The following is a 16,258-nucleotide window of genomic DNA, read 5'->3' on the forward strand; positions in this document are numbered from 1 at the left end:
CACACAATGCAATAATTAACATACTTTCCATCTAACAGGCCAGTTGAGAGACTCTCGCTGTCATCAAATACAAAGCAAGGCAATATTTTTAGTTGAAAGTAGTATCTTTCAAAATGAGAGAGATTTTCAGGTGCAAAAGCCTACACATCTTGTAGCATTTTGTCTAGCTACGTTAGTTACTCTGATGAATGATATCTGCCCCTGCAACATTTGATGTGCTTATACACAACTACAAATGCATTTTGGCTACTTTTCTCAACAGAAAGAAAGATTAACAAATATTTTATAGAACTTGGGTTTTATAGCAACTGCGTGGTTCTGTTGTGGCTTTCCATAACAAGTTACTGTTGATTTGGGTAGTGTTTTAGAACAAGGTGCAAAGTTGAAGGTCTAAATCATTGAGGGATGCCAATTTTATGTGACATGCTCCTGTTGTGTCCTAGTTTATTTACTTGATTAATCTTTCCAGTGTAAGAATCTTCATGGCCTGAGCCATAAGTATCTCAGACAAAGCAGTTGAAAGAATTTTGTTATAACTTTGTATACACCTGTAAACACAGATGTCTCAGATGACCCATCTCCTCTCCTCTTCCACTTTACTGTATGTTTCGAATGCTGTGAACCCAGTACCACATCCTCCGTTTATATCAGAAGGATTTTATGAAACCTTGCCTGTATGGTTTGATTGACTCTTCTGGGTCTGTAGGACTTCTACAAAAAGAGTCTAAATTTAAGTTCATCTTCCTGGCAAAGCTCTTTGAGACAATTCCTTACACTTAATCTTCTAAATATGGGGCAATTGTGTCTCAGAAGAGGTAGACAAATGCCTCCAGAAGGTAGTTGACCAGTGCTGGGTAGGAACACAGAACCTTCTGAAAAATCTGCTATACCTGATTTTCCTGCTCTCGCAGCTAGAACTGCAAAATAATCTTGTAATACTTTTATTTTTAAAAATGAGCTCAAAAAAAAAAAAACAACAACAACAAAAAACAAACAAAGCAATTCTGCAAATTGAGACCTATGTCATAAATATACTAAGTTATAAACACTTAATGGTTTTGGCCCTACTACTTCCACAGAAATGTTAGTCCAGATGCAGGATTGAATGACTTGCCATGGTATATTTGGGTTGTCTATGCAGAATGTGGTTTTGCTTGCCTGTGGGATTATGTAACTTCATCTTTTCATCGCATATTAATATTTCCTCGTTTTCTGTTTTTCTATTACAGATTTGCATGTTTGGGAAACTCCCGATAGGTATCACATGACTGAACCTGCAAATTGCCTCTCTGAGGAACAGAAACAACCTTTCTGAATTTGTTCATTGAATAAATAGCCTTTTCTCCTCAGATTTTGCACTAACGTTAGGGCGTAGCTGCTTAGAACACTGCTTCTAAAATAAATCAGTGGCAGTCAGGCAGGGGGCTAAACCTGTATTTTTGCACAATTACAATGTCAGCAATTGTGGTTATTTTCTGCCATTTCAGTCTTTATCTGAATTGAGTTGATTAAGAAAGCTCTTCTGCTCATATTACCCTCTTTACTTTTGTGTATGTTTTAGTGCTTGATGACCTTTTAAATTAATCATTAAACATCAACTTATATTTATAAGAGGTTTTGTATAATCTGTTGAGACGTTGTTTCCTTTTCGCAGGTCCAGTGCCACCTCAGTAGTTTGGCAAGGAATTTGTAATTTTTATTTGACAGCCATCATTATAAGCTCACCTCCTTAAACTCTCATTCTGAAATGTTTAGATTTAGTTGTATATGCATTACATTTTCAAACTGCTAGGAAGATTTATTAACTAGAAACCTACACATGTTCACATCTTATTTTAAAAATGCTGTCTCATTCCAAAGAAAAGTTTAGAAATGAGACTTTGCAGCTGATACACTGACATATGCTTGAGTGCTTGAGTGAGTAGGCTAACTGCTGAAAGGTATGCAGTTTGCCTGAAGTGAATGCTTATGCTGTAGAGGAACTGTTTGGGTAGAGTGATACTAAAGCTGTGTGCCTGGGGGCCCTGGCTAAAGCAGAAGAGAGAAGAGCAGTCCAGGCCAGTCACTCAAGCAGCTGAATCCTTTCTGCAGGAAGGGTTAAGTGCAGGGGAAGAATGTCACCACATACTTCTCCCCCTGGAGACCTCAACAAGAACTAGTTAAAAGCCATCCTGTAATGTGGCCCTGCACAGGGTGATGTGGCCCTGCACAGGCCCAGCACTTGCTTCTGTGAGGGTTGTTCAGAAGCCCAAGGCAGCAGGAAAGTGAAAGGGGAGGGCAGAGCTATAGCAGGATTCTGCTCCAGGATACTCGAGGTATTTGATGAACTGAAGCCAGGTGTACTAGAGAAGATCAGATCTCGATCCCTGTAACAGGCTCATCTTTCACTGTCTCAGTGTTTCTCACCAGTACTTTTACTCTTCTCAAAACCATAAGTGGCAAGCGGTTTCTTCATTGATTGTTGTGTCTTTTCAGTAGAGTTAACGTTAGCCAGTTCTGATGATGTTTGTTTGTGAAGTGTTATATTAACACAAACAGCAAAAGCTGATGTTTTGTGTTTTTATTAAACATTTTTTATTATTATTTTGCTGTTTCTGGTATAAACGACAGTTTTGCATCGGTGTTTATGAGCTTACTTTTTATGTTTAACAAAATGATTGTCTCCCGGAAGAAATACCAGCTCTGTTTGGGGGTTTTCCTGTCCTGATATTCCTTACAATTTAGTCCTACTCCTATGATACATATGGTATCAGGATCATGGCACATCCTTTAAATTTATATGCTTTCTGAAAAAATAATAATAATAAAAAAGAATAAAATCCAACTGGAAGTGTTTGCACAAATACAATAAAAAATCCTAATTCACAGCAAAATTATCTAGACATAGGAGATTCTATCCAGAGAATCAAGCATTTGTGGAGCTGGTGTTCCATTGCATTAGTAGGCAGCAATCAGCAGTGGTATGACACATGTTCACTGTAGGGTTACCCAAGTGTTTAAGATTCTCAATCTAAATATGGCTTAGAAAAATATTTGGAGCTAGGCCATATTCTGATTGTTCTCCAGAAATAAATGTTGCAAGATGAGTGCGCTTCAAAGGAAAAAAAATATCACGTTTAGTCCAACAGTTTCTTGTTTCATATACATAGCAAAACTAAGAAACCTTTTTTTAACTAGTTAATGCAAAACTAGAATTAGAATTATTTTGCATATTACCTAGTGATATTTATTCGAAGTCAAAGTCTGTATTCGGAGAATTGTGACTTTCACTATTGAAAATATGTAATTCCTACTTTTCTGATAGGGAATGCATTTTTTTGTTTCTACAGGCCATATTTCCAGTGAGAAGAATGGTGTTTCTTTCAGCGTACAGAACGGTGATGTGTGTCTTCATGACTTTTCAGGCAAACAACTTGTATTCCAAGAAAAGGATGATACAGGCAGCCAAAATAGCCGTATCTCACTCAGAAGGACTTCAAAGAGGGGAAGCCTAACTTTCATTGAGAAAATGTGATTTCCTTTTAAACAGAACATTGTTGTACAGTGTGAAGTAGAGATTTACTTCAACAGTTTTTACATAATGTGAGAAGACCAAAAACTGATTTTATTTAATATATGGTACTGAAACTTCAAGGCAGCATGTAATGTATTGACAAGGACAATTACTAATTAAAAAAAAAAAAAAAAGAAGTGGGGAGGGAGCTACTGTTTTGACAAGGTATTTCAGATGTTGAATTACAGCTGGTATGTTCCCATTTTGAATCTTCATTAGAGGTTTTTTGAGGGTTTTTACATTTAAAGGAAAGTTTTGTTTAGAGCTTTTTTCATTACATCTAAGTTTATCTGGATATAATTATAATGCATAGTAGTATTGTATAAATGTAGGAAAATACAACTTCTGCATACAAATGATATCTTTAAAAATGTTAGCTATACTGTCTTCAACTTTTGTATGTTGTAGTTGCAGGCTATAGCGCTGTACATAAGCAGGAAAATGTCTGCTTTTAAGCATCTTAGTGATACTTTTGTATTTATTTCTTGTAAATTTAAACATTCCTTTGTATAGAAAAATAATTGCTGTTTTGTTTTAACTTTTGTTGTACTTTGTATTTGTCTTTAATTGAAATAATTTACTTTAACATAGAATGATACAGAAGCTAATTTGTTCAGTAAGTGAAATCACTTACAGTGGTTTAAATTCATTCACCAGATACAGGACTGTAAATACAAACACTATTGGTCTTTAACCTTTAGCGACCTCTTATTACAACAGAGAGCGGTAAGAAACTGGGTGTCTTCAAAGGAGAGTGCCAAGAATGAGGGATTGATAAGTAAAGTAGCCAGTAGGTTATTAAATACAGCTAAGTTATCTTAGTGGCTTGAGTAAGTCAATGGAAGCTTTTGCCATTGATTTCAGCAGGGTCAATAGTTTATCTTGAGTGTGGGTTCCAGAGATTAAACACACTGGCATTTCTCATCTGCAACGATAAAGTAGCAAAGTGTTATTTTTTGAATTAAAAAAATAAATACACAAAATAAATGCTAGCTGCTGTATTTAGTAGTCTAGTAAATTGTTCGTTTTGTCGTGTGGCTGTTTTTAAGGGGCAGCTCTTGAGCAGTTACAATGTATTTCTGTTTGTACTTTGTTCCTTTTTTGGCAAACCAAATCCTGAGGCTCTAGCTCAGTAGTTCATGAAGCAAAGTTTCATTTTCTTTGTGTTATTTGTTTGGAAAAGATGGATTTGGGCTCTTCGTGTGAAACAGCTGAACGAAAATAGAACCCATCCAACATCGTGAAGATTTTTGAAGAGAAATTAGCGGGAGCCCTGGTTGTGCCTACTTCTTACACAGGTGTGCAGCTGCGGCCATTTCTTCTGCTCGGTGTGTTCTTGGAGAAAGGTTGGATGCTGCCAGAGCAAGAGCTAGAACAAACTTAGTGCCACACTGCAGACTGATGGACCCTGGAAGGGGAATTTTTTGAGGCAGGCATACGCTGCAGGGGAAAGAGTACTTTGCTTTCCCAGAGGACTCAGTAGGGAGCCCTGGAAACGCTCTTCTCAACCAAATCCATCAGTTAAACAACTCCTTTCTGGGTCTCTCTTGTAGTTCAGCAATTGAACCTCTTCATTACTCAAACCCTCTTGTGGTCCTATATGCAATGCCTGGGTTCTTTTGGTCACCTGTGTCTGAGACTACTTTGAATATGCTTTTGAAGTGCGAACTTAAAGTATTTGTTGTATTTATCCACGAGGTTTTAACTGCATGTTAATAAAAGACGGTACTGGAATGCTAGTAGCTGGAATGCATTTCTGTGAATGCTTTAACTATTGGTGAATTGCCTTTGCACTGTTTCTTGTAAATTTATTTAATGTTCTTGTATTTATATTTTCAACTGTAAAAAATAATAAATTTACAGCAAGTAAACACATAAAATACATAAACTTTGTCTTTTAGATAAATGTGTCGTTATATGGGATTGTGTTACAATTCTTCAGATGACATGAGCTGGAGAAAATGCTGACCTTGCCCTTGCATTTATTTTTTTTTTCCTACATCATATTTCACGTTTCATGGTTCTGGCAGATCTGTTTGTAGCAGAGAAAAGGTCTGATGTGTCTGTCTGCTCAATGCTTGTCCTCAAGTCTGCTGAAAGTCTTCCATCAGAATGTTGTGAGCAAAAGCACATAGCTGAGTTTGGCTTCAGTGATTAAATTCCACAGTAAAAAGGACCTCCACTGTCACTGCTTGGAGTCTTCATTTGTTTTTAATTTTGCGGAAAAAAAAAAAAAGGCAAAAAATGCATGCAATTAAACAAGTTGGCATGCTGTGATTAACACAGCTCTGTGGCTTCCAGGTCCCAGTAGTTCACTTAAAGCTTTGCAACTAAGCCATATTATGGCCTACAGACTACATGTCCTCTTGGCACTTGTTCCTTTGTGCACTGCTAGCGGTGTAGCCATGGCAGCTCAGAGCCTGCTGAAAGCTGCAACCCCTTTTCTGGGAGAAAGCGGAGTGGAAGACTGCGCATCAACTTGTGGCTGCGGAGCTAAGCCCAGGACGCGTGTCAAGAGATTTGGAGTTTAGGCTTAGGTAAACAGCAGCACCCGGCGTGCAGCTGGCACCATCTCGGAGAGCAAACCTATTCCCTGGGTGTCTGCAATCTTTGTTGACTTCTATGGTAGAAAGTGATGCCCTGAAGCGGTAAACGTGCAGATTTATGGGAGAAAGAACTGGCTGCTCTTCTGGGATTGTGAAACCTTCACTGAACTACAGCTGCACGGCTGTGACTGAGGGAGTTAACGAACTTGTGAGGAGAGCCCTGCCCCCGCTCCTGCTGTGCAGTTCGTACACAACTGCTGTCTGAGAGCCGCAAGAGAGCCAGCAGCTCTCCCGACAGGACTGTTTCCGTGGTCAGGTAGAGCCGTGCCGCCCCTCTGGGCCTCGGCGCTGCCCCCGCCCCGGGCGCCGAGGGGAGGTGGCTCCGGGCCCCGCCCGCGGCCGCCGCCATCTCCTGCTGCCGCCGCGCCGAGCGCGGCCGGGGGCTGAGGGCGGCCGGGAGCGGCCATGAGGAGCCGCAGCAACTCGGGGGTACGCCTGGACGGCTACGCCCGCCTGGTCCAGCGGACCATCCTCTGCCACCAGGTGAGGGGGATTCGAGCCGAGCCGAGCCGTGCGGAGCCGGGGGGGAGCCGCTGGGGGGGGGGGCTCCGCAGCCGCTTAAGGGGAGGCGGGGGGGCAACCTTGGGCTGCCTCGATGCGTGACACGGATCGGTTCTGGTTCGGGCGTGCAGAGCGAGCCGCCGGGTCGCAGCAAGGCAGGCAGCTCAGGAGGGCCTAGAGAGATGCTGCGGGATGGGTTTCTAGGCTGGAGCAGCGAGCCAGGGCAAGCCTGAGCCACCTGCTTGGCCACGAGCAGGAGGCGTGTAGAAACGGACTGGCTCGGGTTGGAAGGCACCTCAGAGACCATCCGCTTCCAACCCCCCGCCACGGGTTTAAGATGCTGCTGAGGTCGCACGGGCTCGATACGCGACTGACCTTGTACCTTGCATCCATGAGCGTGCCAGACGTGTAGAGTTGGCACGCGAGCTGGCGTGCGGTGACGGCGGGCACTGAGCCCGTGCTCCCAGCGGCACGGCCGGGACAGGGCGCGGCCTGGGCGCGGGCGTTTGGCCGTGAGGAAAACGTGTCCGATACGCCAGCGGTCAGACATCTCACTAGCAGCAATTGGTCTTACATCCGTCCCAGCCTCTCTGTTTGAACACACAAAGCTGACAAAGAGAGTCTTAAAAATTGATGGTAATGAAGTGATGGGAATCAGCGATTAAATGAAAAATTTAATGGAGTGTTTGGAACGCAGGAGTCGGTGTGCTGGTTTTCAGGCAGCGCTGCTATTAAGCACCGTCAGAATTTGCCATTCTGTACATTGGAGGGTATAAAAAGACTTTGCATGCATTCGTGTTTTAGCTTTCATAAACCATGTAGCTAAATAAACAAATACTTTTTTTCACCTCCTAGAAGGGAAGTAGTATTTCTTTAACTTCCTCGAGGTCATACCACAGACTGAGGTCATGCCACACGCAAGAACAGATCCCAAACTTAGTTTCTAGTGTTAACTCAGTACCCCGTTTTCCTTCCAAATATGCAAAATTTAAGTTCATATTTCCTCAGTGTATTTCAGATTTCACCTAGTGACTTAGCTAATCATCCTGGGTGGATGAGGATGCCCAGCTAGGTGTTGTAAATTACATCCTGAAGTGTTGAAAGAAATTTTGTGTTTCACTTGTGCGAGTTTGGGAAAGGACTGGGCCTCTCTTTTATTGTAAAACTCTGACAGCCACTGTGTGCAACCAGTGTGAAATCATCCTTGCTCTGTCTTTTGTTTCTGTTTCTTTCTCTTTTAATAAGGAAAGAATCAGTTCATATTGATAGATGGGATTTCAGGTAATGATGTTTGTTCTGTACTCTTTCTGCTCTGCTTAGAATCCAGTAACAGGGCTGCTTTCAGCTGGTACAGACCATAAGGATGCTTGGGTACGGGACAACGTCTACAGCATCCTGGCGGTGTGGGGGCTCGGGATGGCTTACCGAAAGAATGCAGACCGGGACGAGGATAAGGCCAAAGCCTACGAGCTTGAGCAGGTACGTCAAAGTTTTTGGCATAAACCAGCTATGCTGTTGGTTTGTTTGTTTGTTTGTTTTCTTGTTTCCTAGGGGGGTGGTTGTGAATGGTGTGCTTGCATTGCTGCTGTGTCTAGGATCTGGCACAGTTTTCCCAGCATGGAATATGTTTTGTTCCCTTGGCAGTAGTGTCTGTGTGCCACAAGGTGGCCTGTATTTCCAGCTGCCTCCCAGGAGGTAAGATTTGGAGAACTGAACAACAGACAGGCTAACATCTGAATTAAAATGTAAACAAAACACAAACTGGTAGGAGTCAAACTTCCATTGCATGGCAGATTGTTGAAAACTAGGCTTCCGAGAGATGTTATACCCAGATTGACAAGCCTCTTTGATTAAACCTTGAGATCCCTCATGAGGTATATTTTGGAGCAGAAAATCAAGTTTAGGTTGCTTGAATCCTAGGATATCATTTTATCTGCTAAACTGTCCTTTCCCTTAAGGAGAAACATGCCCTTTAAAGTAGCTGTCTTTGAAATGTGCATGTGTGTAGTCTCATGAAAGTCATACATGGTGTATAGACATGTTTGGTCAGAAACAAAGGCACAGATCTCCAGACTGGGAGGGAACTGAAAGGGGAGGTAGCTCACACAGTTAGTTTTAGTCACAGATAAAAATGGGTTTTATTTCTTCATTTCAGACTAGATCTTGTGCTTCTCTTTGTGCACACTAAAGTCCCTTTCTTTACATTAGTCATCTGTTTGCCGTTGTGCTGTATAAAGAGATGAAGAGACTCCACAGGTTACTGTGTCAATGCCTTGCAGTTATTTACCAGTGTTCCCTGGATCTGGTGCTCCACAAACCATTATTACTGTTCTTACAACATGTGACATTACTCTTTCTTAGCCAGATAGAAAGACCACAGAGGGTTGCTCCACTATTTAGAGAGGACCCGTGGGAAAAGATTTATTCTCCTAGATAGGGATCAACCAAATTAAAAAAGAAAAAAAAAAGGCATTTAAAGCATTTAAGTCTAATACAATTTCCTGTCTTTGGGAGGACATTAGCAGGGAGTGTGAACTTCGTGGCTTTTGAATGTTTGTAACATCTGATAAGGCTGGCGATGCACAAGTGTCACTGGTTTGTTTTGTTCTTGCAGAACGTTGTGAAGCTGATGCGGGGGCTCTTGCAGTGCATGATGAGACAGGTATGTTATAACCCAGCAACATCTACTGCGGGTAGCAGCAAGGTGAGATGCAGGGCTGTAGGTGGAGGGAGAGAAGGAAAGTATTCTGGAAAATGCGTGTGCCCAGAATGAAGAGCCTTAGCTCTCCAAGCCATTACTGTATGGCAAGTGTCCATCTGGCAGTAGCGTAGTACCACAGACTTGCAGGCAAGTAGCAGTGAATGGTTTGATTGACTTCCACTTGTGTGTTTGTTGCCAGCGGGGGTTGAAAAATTTTTGGCGTCGGTATGAGTTGAACTAGCATGTGCTGTAAATACAAAGCATTTCATTTGAAGCAGAGACTCCTTGTGGTTTTTTTTCCTTTTTTTTTTTTTTTTCTGCAGAATGATTGTGTGTTTGTGCACTTGTACAAGGTGGTATGGGAAGTCTTTTTAAAGTTCTGTAGTTTCTTTGAGCAAAACTGATCCTACTTGCACCTTTTTGAGATCAGGCTTGTAGCAAATCACAGTCTAGCCATTGCAAACTGATTTTCACAAACATGCATACCCGTAACAGAGATCTGAGGTGGTTTAAATTTACTTTTTCCCAAACAGACATGGATTTAGCTAGAGTCTGAAGTTGAAGCACTTTCTCTCTTTTGTTATCTCGTTTTTGTTCTCTCGTTTGTTATCAAACTGAGGTAACAAAAATTAGGACCTTGTGTTTCACCTTGCCTAAGACAAGGTGCTTGTTTTGAAGTTACTTGGAGAATTTCTTCCAACATTATTCATATTCTAAATCTCTGGTGTTTTTCAGGTAGATAAGGTAGAGAAGTTCAAATGCACACAGAGTACCAAAGACTGCCTGCATGCCAAGTATAACTCAGCTACTTGTGCCACCGTGGTTGGAGATGACCAGTGGGGACATCTGCAAGTAGATGCAACTTCGCTTTACCTGCTCTTCTTGGCACAGATGACTGCATCAGGTAAGCAGAAGTTATGTTAGCCTTGGCTATTGTTGCAGTCTTTGTATTCCAGCTTTCATTTAAATGGAAGAGAGTTGTAACTAGCTTCAAAGATCTTTGCGTAGTTATTACTCAGAAAATAATGTTTCTGTGGAAGAGATGTGGATGTGAAACTGGGACATACACACAGTAACTGCCCAGGCAGCGTCCATTCCCTTAAAGTTTGTTGGCATACAAATACACAAGCTACACAGAGTCGCATCAGAGAAGAGCTGTGTTTGAAGACTACATGGGTTGTGCTGATGAACAAACAGGTTTCTTCCGAGAGTGACCACATTGAGTCAGGTGCCACTAAGCCTATCTGTGTTCCTTTTCTTGCTGGCGCTGTTTTACTTTGTGCTCTTCTCACCTGTGCTCTTCCTGAGAGGATAAGGCTCTTATCCTGGTGATCTCCTGGCAGAGCGAGAAGCAGATGGTGGGGTGGGGCTGCTGCTGGAGTTGCGCCATGCGGTTCTTGAGAGCGAGAGCTGGCCCAGGCATCTCTGCTCTGTACCCTCTGGGGATGAATGCCACTCTCCTGCTGAGGGTGTTTTTTTGGCTGGTCTTTGAAACAGGTGATGTGTATTGGTGGCATTTGAAATAGTTTATCAGCAGCAAATATTGAGGCTTGCTGCTGCTTCTTTTGAAATCAGCGTGAGTCTTTCCATTGGTTTCTGTGGACAGTATTTTGTAGCAAATAGGCAAAAGCTTGAAACTCATTGAAAAGTAAATATTTCTGTTTTAATATGTGTAATTACTTTCTTCCCCTCTTCTAATCAGGATTACGTATCATCTTTACCCTTGATGAAGTTGCTTTTATTCAGAATCTTGTTTTTTACATAGAAGCTGCCTACAAAGTTGCTGTAAGTACTTATTTAAGTGTTAAACGTCTGAACACTGCTCAGATATGGGTGGAAAAATATTTATTGATGGTGAATGAAAACATGGGCTTCGTTTTCCATGAGAGGATGTCAGAATCTGTCAGTACTTTATGTTGTGAGCAGCATCTTTGGAGATGGTGGGAGGGCTGTGGAGGGATTTACTGCTGCCTGGGTGAGGTATATTTGTTCTATCATCATAATAGGTTTTCTTAAATTATTATTTTGATCTTTATGGATAATAAATAATAACTCTTGATGTTTCATCTTATGGGCCTTTCTAAAAAGAGCAAAGTGTTATCAAACGTTTTTGGAAAGTAATGAAGTTGAAGAGGTAGAGGGAGAAGCGTGCAGGATAAAGGGCTTTGTGTGGTCAGTGCAGAAAGTGGTTCATGCTTACAGACCTCATCCTGCTGGGATATATCTCTTTGTACTGCTCTTCAGACATGAGGGGGAGCTCTTCAGAGACTTGGGGAATTTTTTGTTATTTCATTTTTTAAGGCCAATAGACAAGTTTCATACTAGGGTCCGGTTTTGTGGTGGGGCTGTGCATGTGGAGGCAAGGGAGGGAAATAGTTTTCTAGGTAACCATGCCATTTTTTTTTTTATGTTATTCTTGCAGGATTATGGCATTTGGGAACGTGGTGATAAGACAAACCAGGGCATCCCTGAACTGAATGCAAGCTCCGTGGGGATGGCCAAAGTGAGAACGTCTTCCTGACTCCTCCTTCTTGGCTGTTCTGTTACTCTAAATGGCTCTAGTGAACCCGATAGCTTCCTTTGCATAGCCTTCTTGGCCCCTGCAGCTGTTAACTGATTGTATAAGAATTTTTGTTTGGGTGTGAGTTGAGTATTCAGTGCCAAATCCTTGTGATAATGGCTAGCATTGAAGGACCTTAATACAGTTGTTCCAAGGACTGCAAAATATCTAGCAGGGTCATTGAGGCATGAATCTGATAGGTTCAGTGAGGTGCAGTCTTATGAAGTGGCCTCTTTTTTTTTTTTTTTTTTTAATCCCTCCTTTTTAATTATCTACCTTCAGTATTATACAGGATGTTTTCATGTTAAGGTTGAGTCGGATGTAAATTCTGGAAAACAGCAGGATATCAACCACAGAAATTATTCACAACTAAAATAGGCAGAAAAATGAGTAAAGATCTATTTAAAAGAAAGCAAGTATTTCTGGTTCCTCTGTATTGCAAGGTCACAGAGATATTCAATGAAGCTCTAAAGGCCATAAATGTATAGTGTAGTTTCCGACTCCCTTTTTACATAGTGTCTGGGGGACTGACACAAACCGAGTATTAGTAACATCAAAGGTGCAGTTGCATTTCAGCATGATTTATCAGTAACCAAGATCTTGCGTGGCTGGCTGCAAGAGGGAGAAGCTGCTGGTGTTGGCTGCGGTTGAGTCAAAGAGTGACAAGGCAGCTTCAGTGGGGGTGCCTCAGTGTGAGGTTTTTGTCTTGAACAGTCTGGTGGGGGTTGCTGTGGTCTGAATACCCTGCTGCAGAGGTTGATCCTGTTTTCTTAATATGTTTTGGGATTTCTCCCCCTTAACACTTGTCTCTTGTATCTGTTTTGTTGCAATCCGTGGCAGCAGTACAGCAGAGAATGTGTTTCCTTGAATGGATCCAAGTGTCTTGTGTTCACCATTAAGGCTGCTTGTGGTCCTGGCTGTAAATTCCTCAGTGAAACTTTCTGCTGTTAGCAGAAACATCTGCTGCTCTATTGGTCTGCTAGAGAGAGAGCCTTTGTAGAGCCAGGGAACTGATGTTGCCTCTCAGCGGAGATCAGGCAAGCTGCTCTCTGCTCTACTCCCTTGGTCAGGGATTTGCATTAGGGTGAAGCTGCAGGATACAAATGGACACGGAGCTGCACTCAGTGTGGCCACAGCCCTGCGAACTGGAGTTTCAGGGGAAAGCTCTGCTAAGCTGGCTCTGGTAGCCCAGTCCTTGCTCTCTTCCTGCCCCAGTCCCTGGGTAGCACCGCAAACCCCACATCAGCAAAGCCAGGGTTTTGTAGCCTTCTGGGTTAAAGTAGGGATGCTCAAACAAAGTGGTTGGGCTGCTAATGTCTTCCCTAGGCATACGCATTATGGCTGAGAGGTACAAGACATGCTGATTCACCTGCCGAGACAGGGCATGATGTGTCTGGTTGGCCATTAGGAGTGCAGAGAGCAGACATCTCATCTCTCTTTCCCTCGGGAAGTGCTGGTATCAGTAAGAGAAGTAGATGGCAGTGCTCTCTTCTCCAGGAACCGGCCTCCGATGGTCCTGGGCATGTTGAGCAAGCCTTTCTCTGTGAATAGCCCTGCAGGAAGGAGGATTGAAAGGCTACTAAATGGAGGAGTTATTTTGGCTGTGGGACAGAAAAATTTATTACTAAATACTATTTAGGTATTATCTCAGCAGAAGCAGCGCTGCCCATTGCTTTGCATTGCATTTTAACTGTGAGAAGGGTCACCAGCACATCAGTCCTGTATCCTTCCAGTGGAAAGGCAAAAATATTTATTTTTTCTAAAATACTTCAGTGCTTCCCATTGAAGTTGAAAACATGTCTGTGGAGCAAACCTCTCTAACCTAATCTCATTCTGAAGAAAAGTACATGTGCTAGGGTGTATACTTGACTTAAAAGTTATTTAATGTTTGTTTTACTTTGGGGGTGTGTGTGTTTGTTTGTTTGTTTTGAAGGCTGCTTTGGAAGCAATAGATGAGCTAGATCTTTTTGGAGCTCACGGAGGGCACAAATCAGTGATTCATGTTCTTCCTGATGAAGTAGAACATTGTCAGGTAAAAACTAGTTTTCTGTTTCCTTTGCTAGGAGAAAACCCATGTCCCTTTCCCCTTCCCTTTTGTTGTTAAATTTAATGATGATTAACTGAGCTGAAAACTTAATAAGGATGACTTCAGACTGCGCTGTTCACCTTGTTTATAGTAGATCACATACAAGTGTGTTCTCCTGTTCACCTAGCTAAAATAATTATGCAGTGAATTCTTTCTCAGTTGGCAAACAGTATATTCCATTTGCATTTTACATAGTCTTTTGAACAAGACAAATTATTTTACATCCCTCTCTTTGTTCCTGTTTTGCTCAGTCTATACTTTACTCCATGTTGCCGAGGGCATCCACGTCAAAGGAGATAGATGCTGGCCTTCTCTCTATTATTTCTTACCCGGCTTTTGCAGTGGAGGATATAAACCTTGTTAATGTAACCAAGAGCGAAATCATATCCAAACTGCAGGTAAGGATTTCCTTTATTTTTATTTTTTCAGAGAGAAAGAGAAGCAGAACTTCCTTTCTTAACTGAAAATCCTAATTAAACAGATTGCCAGACTTGGTGGGTCTGTGCATGGAACAGAGGGAAGAAAACCCCTAAGTGGCATTGAAAACACACTGCTTATACACAGATGTCAGTCTATGAGGAAGAATGGTATGAGAAGTTTTCTGTAATTTTGTCTGTTTTTATAGGGCCGCTATGGCTGCTGTCGTTTTCTCCGGGATGGCTACAAGACACCCAGAGAGGTATTTCTGATGTGTATTTTCAGTAGACATTAGGAAGAATATTATCTCTTGTTTATGGACAATTTTTTCGTCTTATGTACATGAAGGGTGAAGTTCTGCATCATTGTTAAGACATCTTAGTGGTGACATCTTTGGTAGTAATCCAGGCGTCCGCCCTGGGAATGACTCATGTCTGAAGGAGACTAATGGTCTGAAAACCACTTATTACTGAGAGAAGTTAATTCATCATTCTACAAGGAGTGACATGCTTATGGTGCCTAAGGGGAAGCAATGTGTTTGAGGTGCCCCGGGGTGTCTTTGAACTAGGGCAGAGACAAATTATTGGGTGACACCTAGATTCTAAGCCTGGGAAGGGTTGATTTGTCTGGAAACAGATTAAATGAGCCTGGGACTGAATGTGAGAAAGAAATCAAGAGGCTGCGTGGAAACTGGTTCCTGTGTTTTTATTGGTTTCTTGGTTTTAATTACTTGTATAAAATAGGCTTCCATTATGTATGGAGTTTGAGTGACTAATTTAGCACTGTGACTAAATGAACATGATTGAATTTCCAGGATCCAAGCAGGCTGCACTACGATCCTGCTGAGCTCAAGCTGTTTGAGAATATTGAATGTGAGTGGCCGGTGTTCTGGACGTACTTCCTAATTGACGGAGTATTTAATGAGGACAAAATTCAGGTGAGGAAAAAGGAAACGCCTTTGAATAGAAATGCAAAGAAGTATTTTGTAGCTTTGCTCTATGTTTATTTTGCTTATCGGTTGTCTCCATGGAAGTCCCAATGACCCGTTCCTGTAGTAGATCCCAGCAGAAGGCAGATCCTTCACCGTGTGCAATATTGGTGTAGACAAATTATGTATTTGTGTAGATGGATCACGTACTGCAGATATCAGTAGCTGAGTGAGGACATGCAGCCTCTGGTCTTGCATGCTGCTCTGGGGCTGTGGTGTGATGGGTGTTACTATTTGAATCTCGTGCAATTTTGATGCTCTGTTGGCATCAAACACTACTGGGAATTTACTGGGATTCACAAGAATTCACTTTCATACATTCAAGGGAGATTTGGGGTGGATTAGACCCTTATGAGGAGCCATTTCATTTTCACTGATTTCATAAGTTAATTGCTGATTCCCTAAGTTACTTCATGCCTTTGCTGTGTCAAGCATTCAGTGGTCATGGGAGCTAAATAACGTAAAAAAGAGCAGTAAGTAACAAGGACTAAATGTGTTCACACCAAGAGTTCTGCAGATTGGTGCAGAAGGAAGTAACGAATACATGTGATCTAAAATTGCCCAGTATGCAGAGGGACTGGAGATTGCTAAATATAATCCCTTAAAAATAAAATACCATCAGAAACAAAGGAGGCAATTTCAGACCAAAAAACCTTTCTGTACCAGATGTAATAAATCAAGTGAGATATTTATGAGAAATATGAGTTGGTTTGTTGAACAAAGCAGAAGTAGTCTGGTGGGGAGAGATAAGGCATTGTTTCATGAGGAGAAAAGTCAGAGTTTACTGAAACTTTAGTCAAGGCAATAAACTATCTCTTCAGAAAGCAGTCTCCAGAATTTAGTTAG

The 16,258-nt window shown here is 41.8% G+C and overlaps 2 protein-coding genes across 9 annotated transcripts in view; both read left to right on the plus strand.

Annotated features, from left to right (window-relative positions):
• The window catches only part of ADGRG2 (adhesion G protein-coupled receptor G2), a 62,575-nt gene extending 57,134 nt beyond the window's left edge, over positions 1 to 5,441 (plus strand). For 4 of the 7 annotated variants that reach the window (XM_083850544.1, XM_083850538.1, XM_083850539.1 and 1 more), the window contains one exon: positions 3,330 to 5,441. In XM_083850544.1, the coding sequence (XP_083706670.1) occupies positions 3,330 to 3,514 (185 nt within the window). In that variant the 3' untranslated portion in view covers positions 3,515 to 5,441. Of the gene's footprint in view, positions 1 to 1,229; positions 1,609 to 3,329 lie in introns of those variants that run through there. The other 3 variants (XM_083850541.1, XM_083850542.1, XM_083850543.1) reach the window with 1 other exon arrangement.
• Positions 5,442 to 6,458: 1,017 nt separating this feature from the next.
• Positions 6,459 to 16,258, plus strand: part of PHKA2 (phosphorylase kinase regulatory subunit alpha 2) — a 41,009-nt gene continuing 31,209 nt past the window's right edge. For both annotated transcript variants that reach the window (XM_083850605.1, XM_083850606.1), the window contains exons 1-10: positions 6,459 to 6,642; positions 7,981 to 8,139; positions 9,275 to 9,322; positions 10,097 to 10,265; positions 11,064 to 11,146; positions 11,784 to 11,864; positions 13,855 to 13,953; positions 14,259 to 14,405; positions 14,633 to 14,686; positions 15,239 to 15,361. In XM_083850605.1, coding sequence (XP_083706731.1) covers positions 6,565 to 6,642; positions 7,981 to 8,139; positions 9,275 to 9,322; positions 10,097 to 10,265; positions 11,064 to 11,146; positions 11,784 to 11,864; positions 13,855 to 13,953; positions 14,259 to 14,405; positions 14,633 to 14,686; positions 15,239 to 15,361 — 1,041 coding nt within the window. In that variant the 5' untranslated portion in view covers positions 6,459 to 6,564. The remainder of the gene's footprint in view (positions 6,643 to 7,980; positions 8,140 to 9,274; positions 9,323 to 10,096; positions 10,266 to 11,063; positions 11,147 to 11,783; positions 11,865 to 13,854; positions 13,954 to 14,258; positions 14,406 to 14,632; positions 14,687 to 15,238; positions 15,362 to 16,258) is intronic.

Source organism: Anser anser (genome assembly GCF_964211835.1).
Source record: "Anser anser genome assembly, chromosome: 1".
Classification (NCBI taxonomy): domain Eukaryota; kingdom Metazoa; phylum Chordata; class Aves; order Anseriformes; family Anatidae; genus Anser; species Anser anser.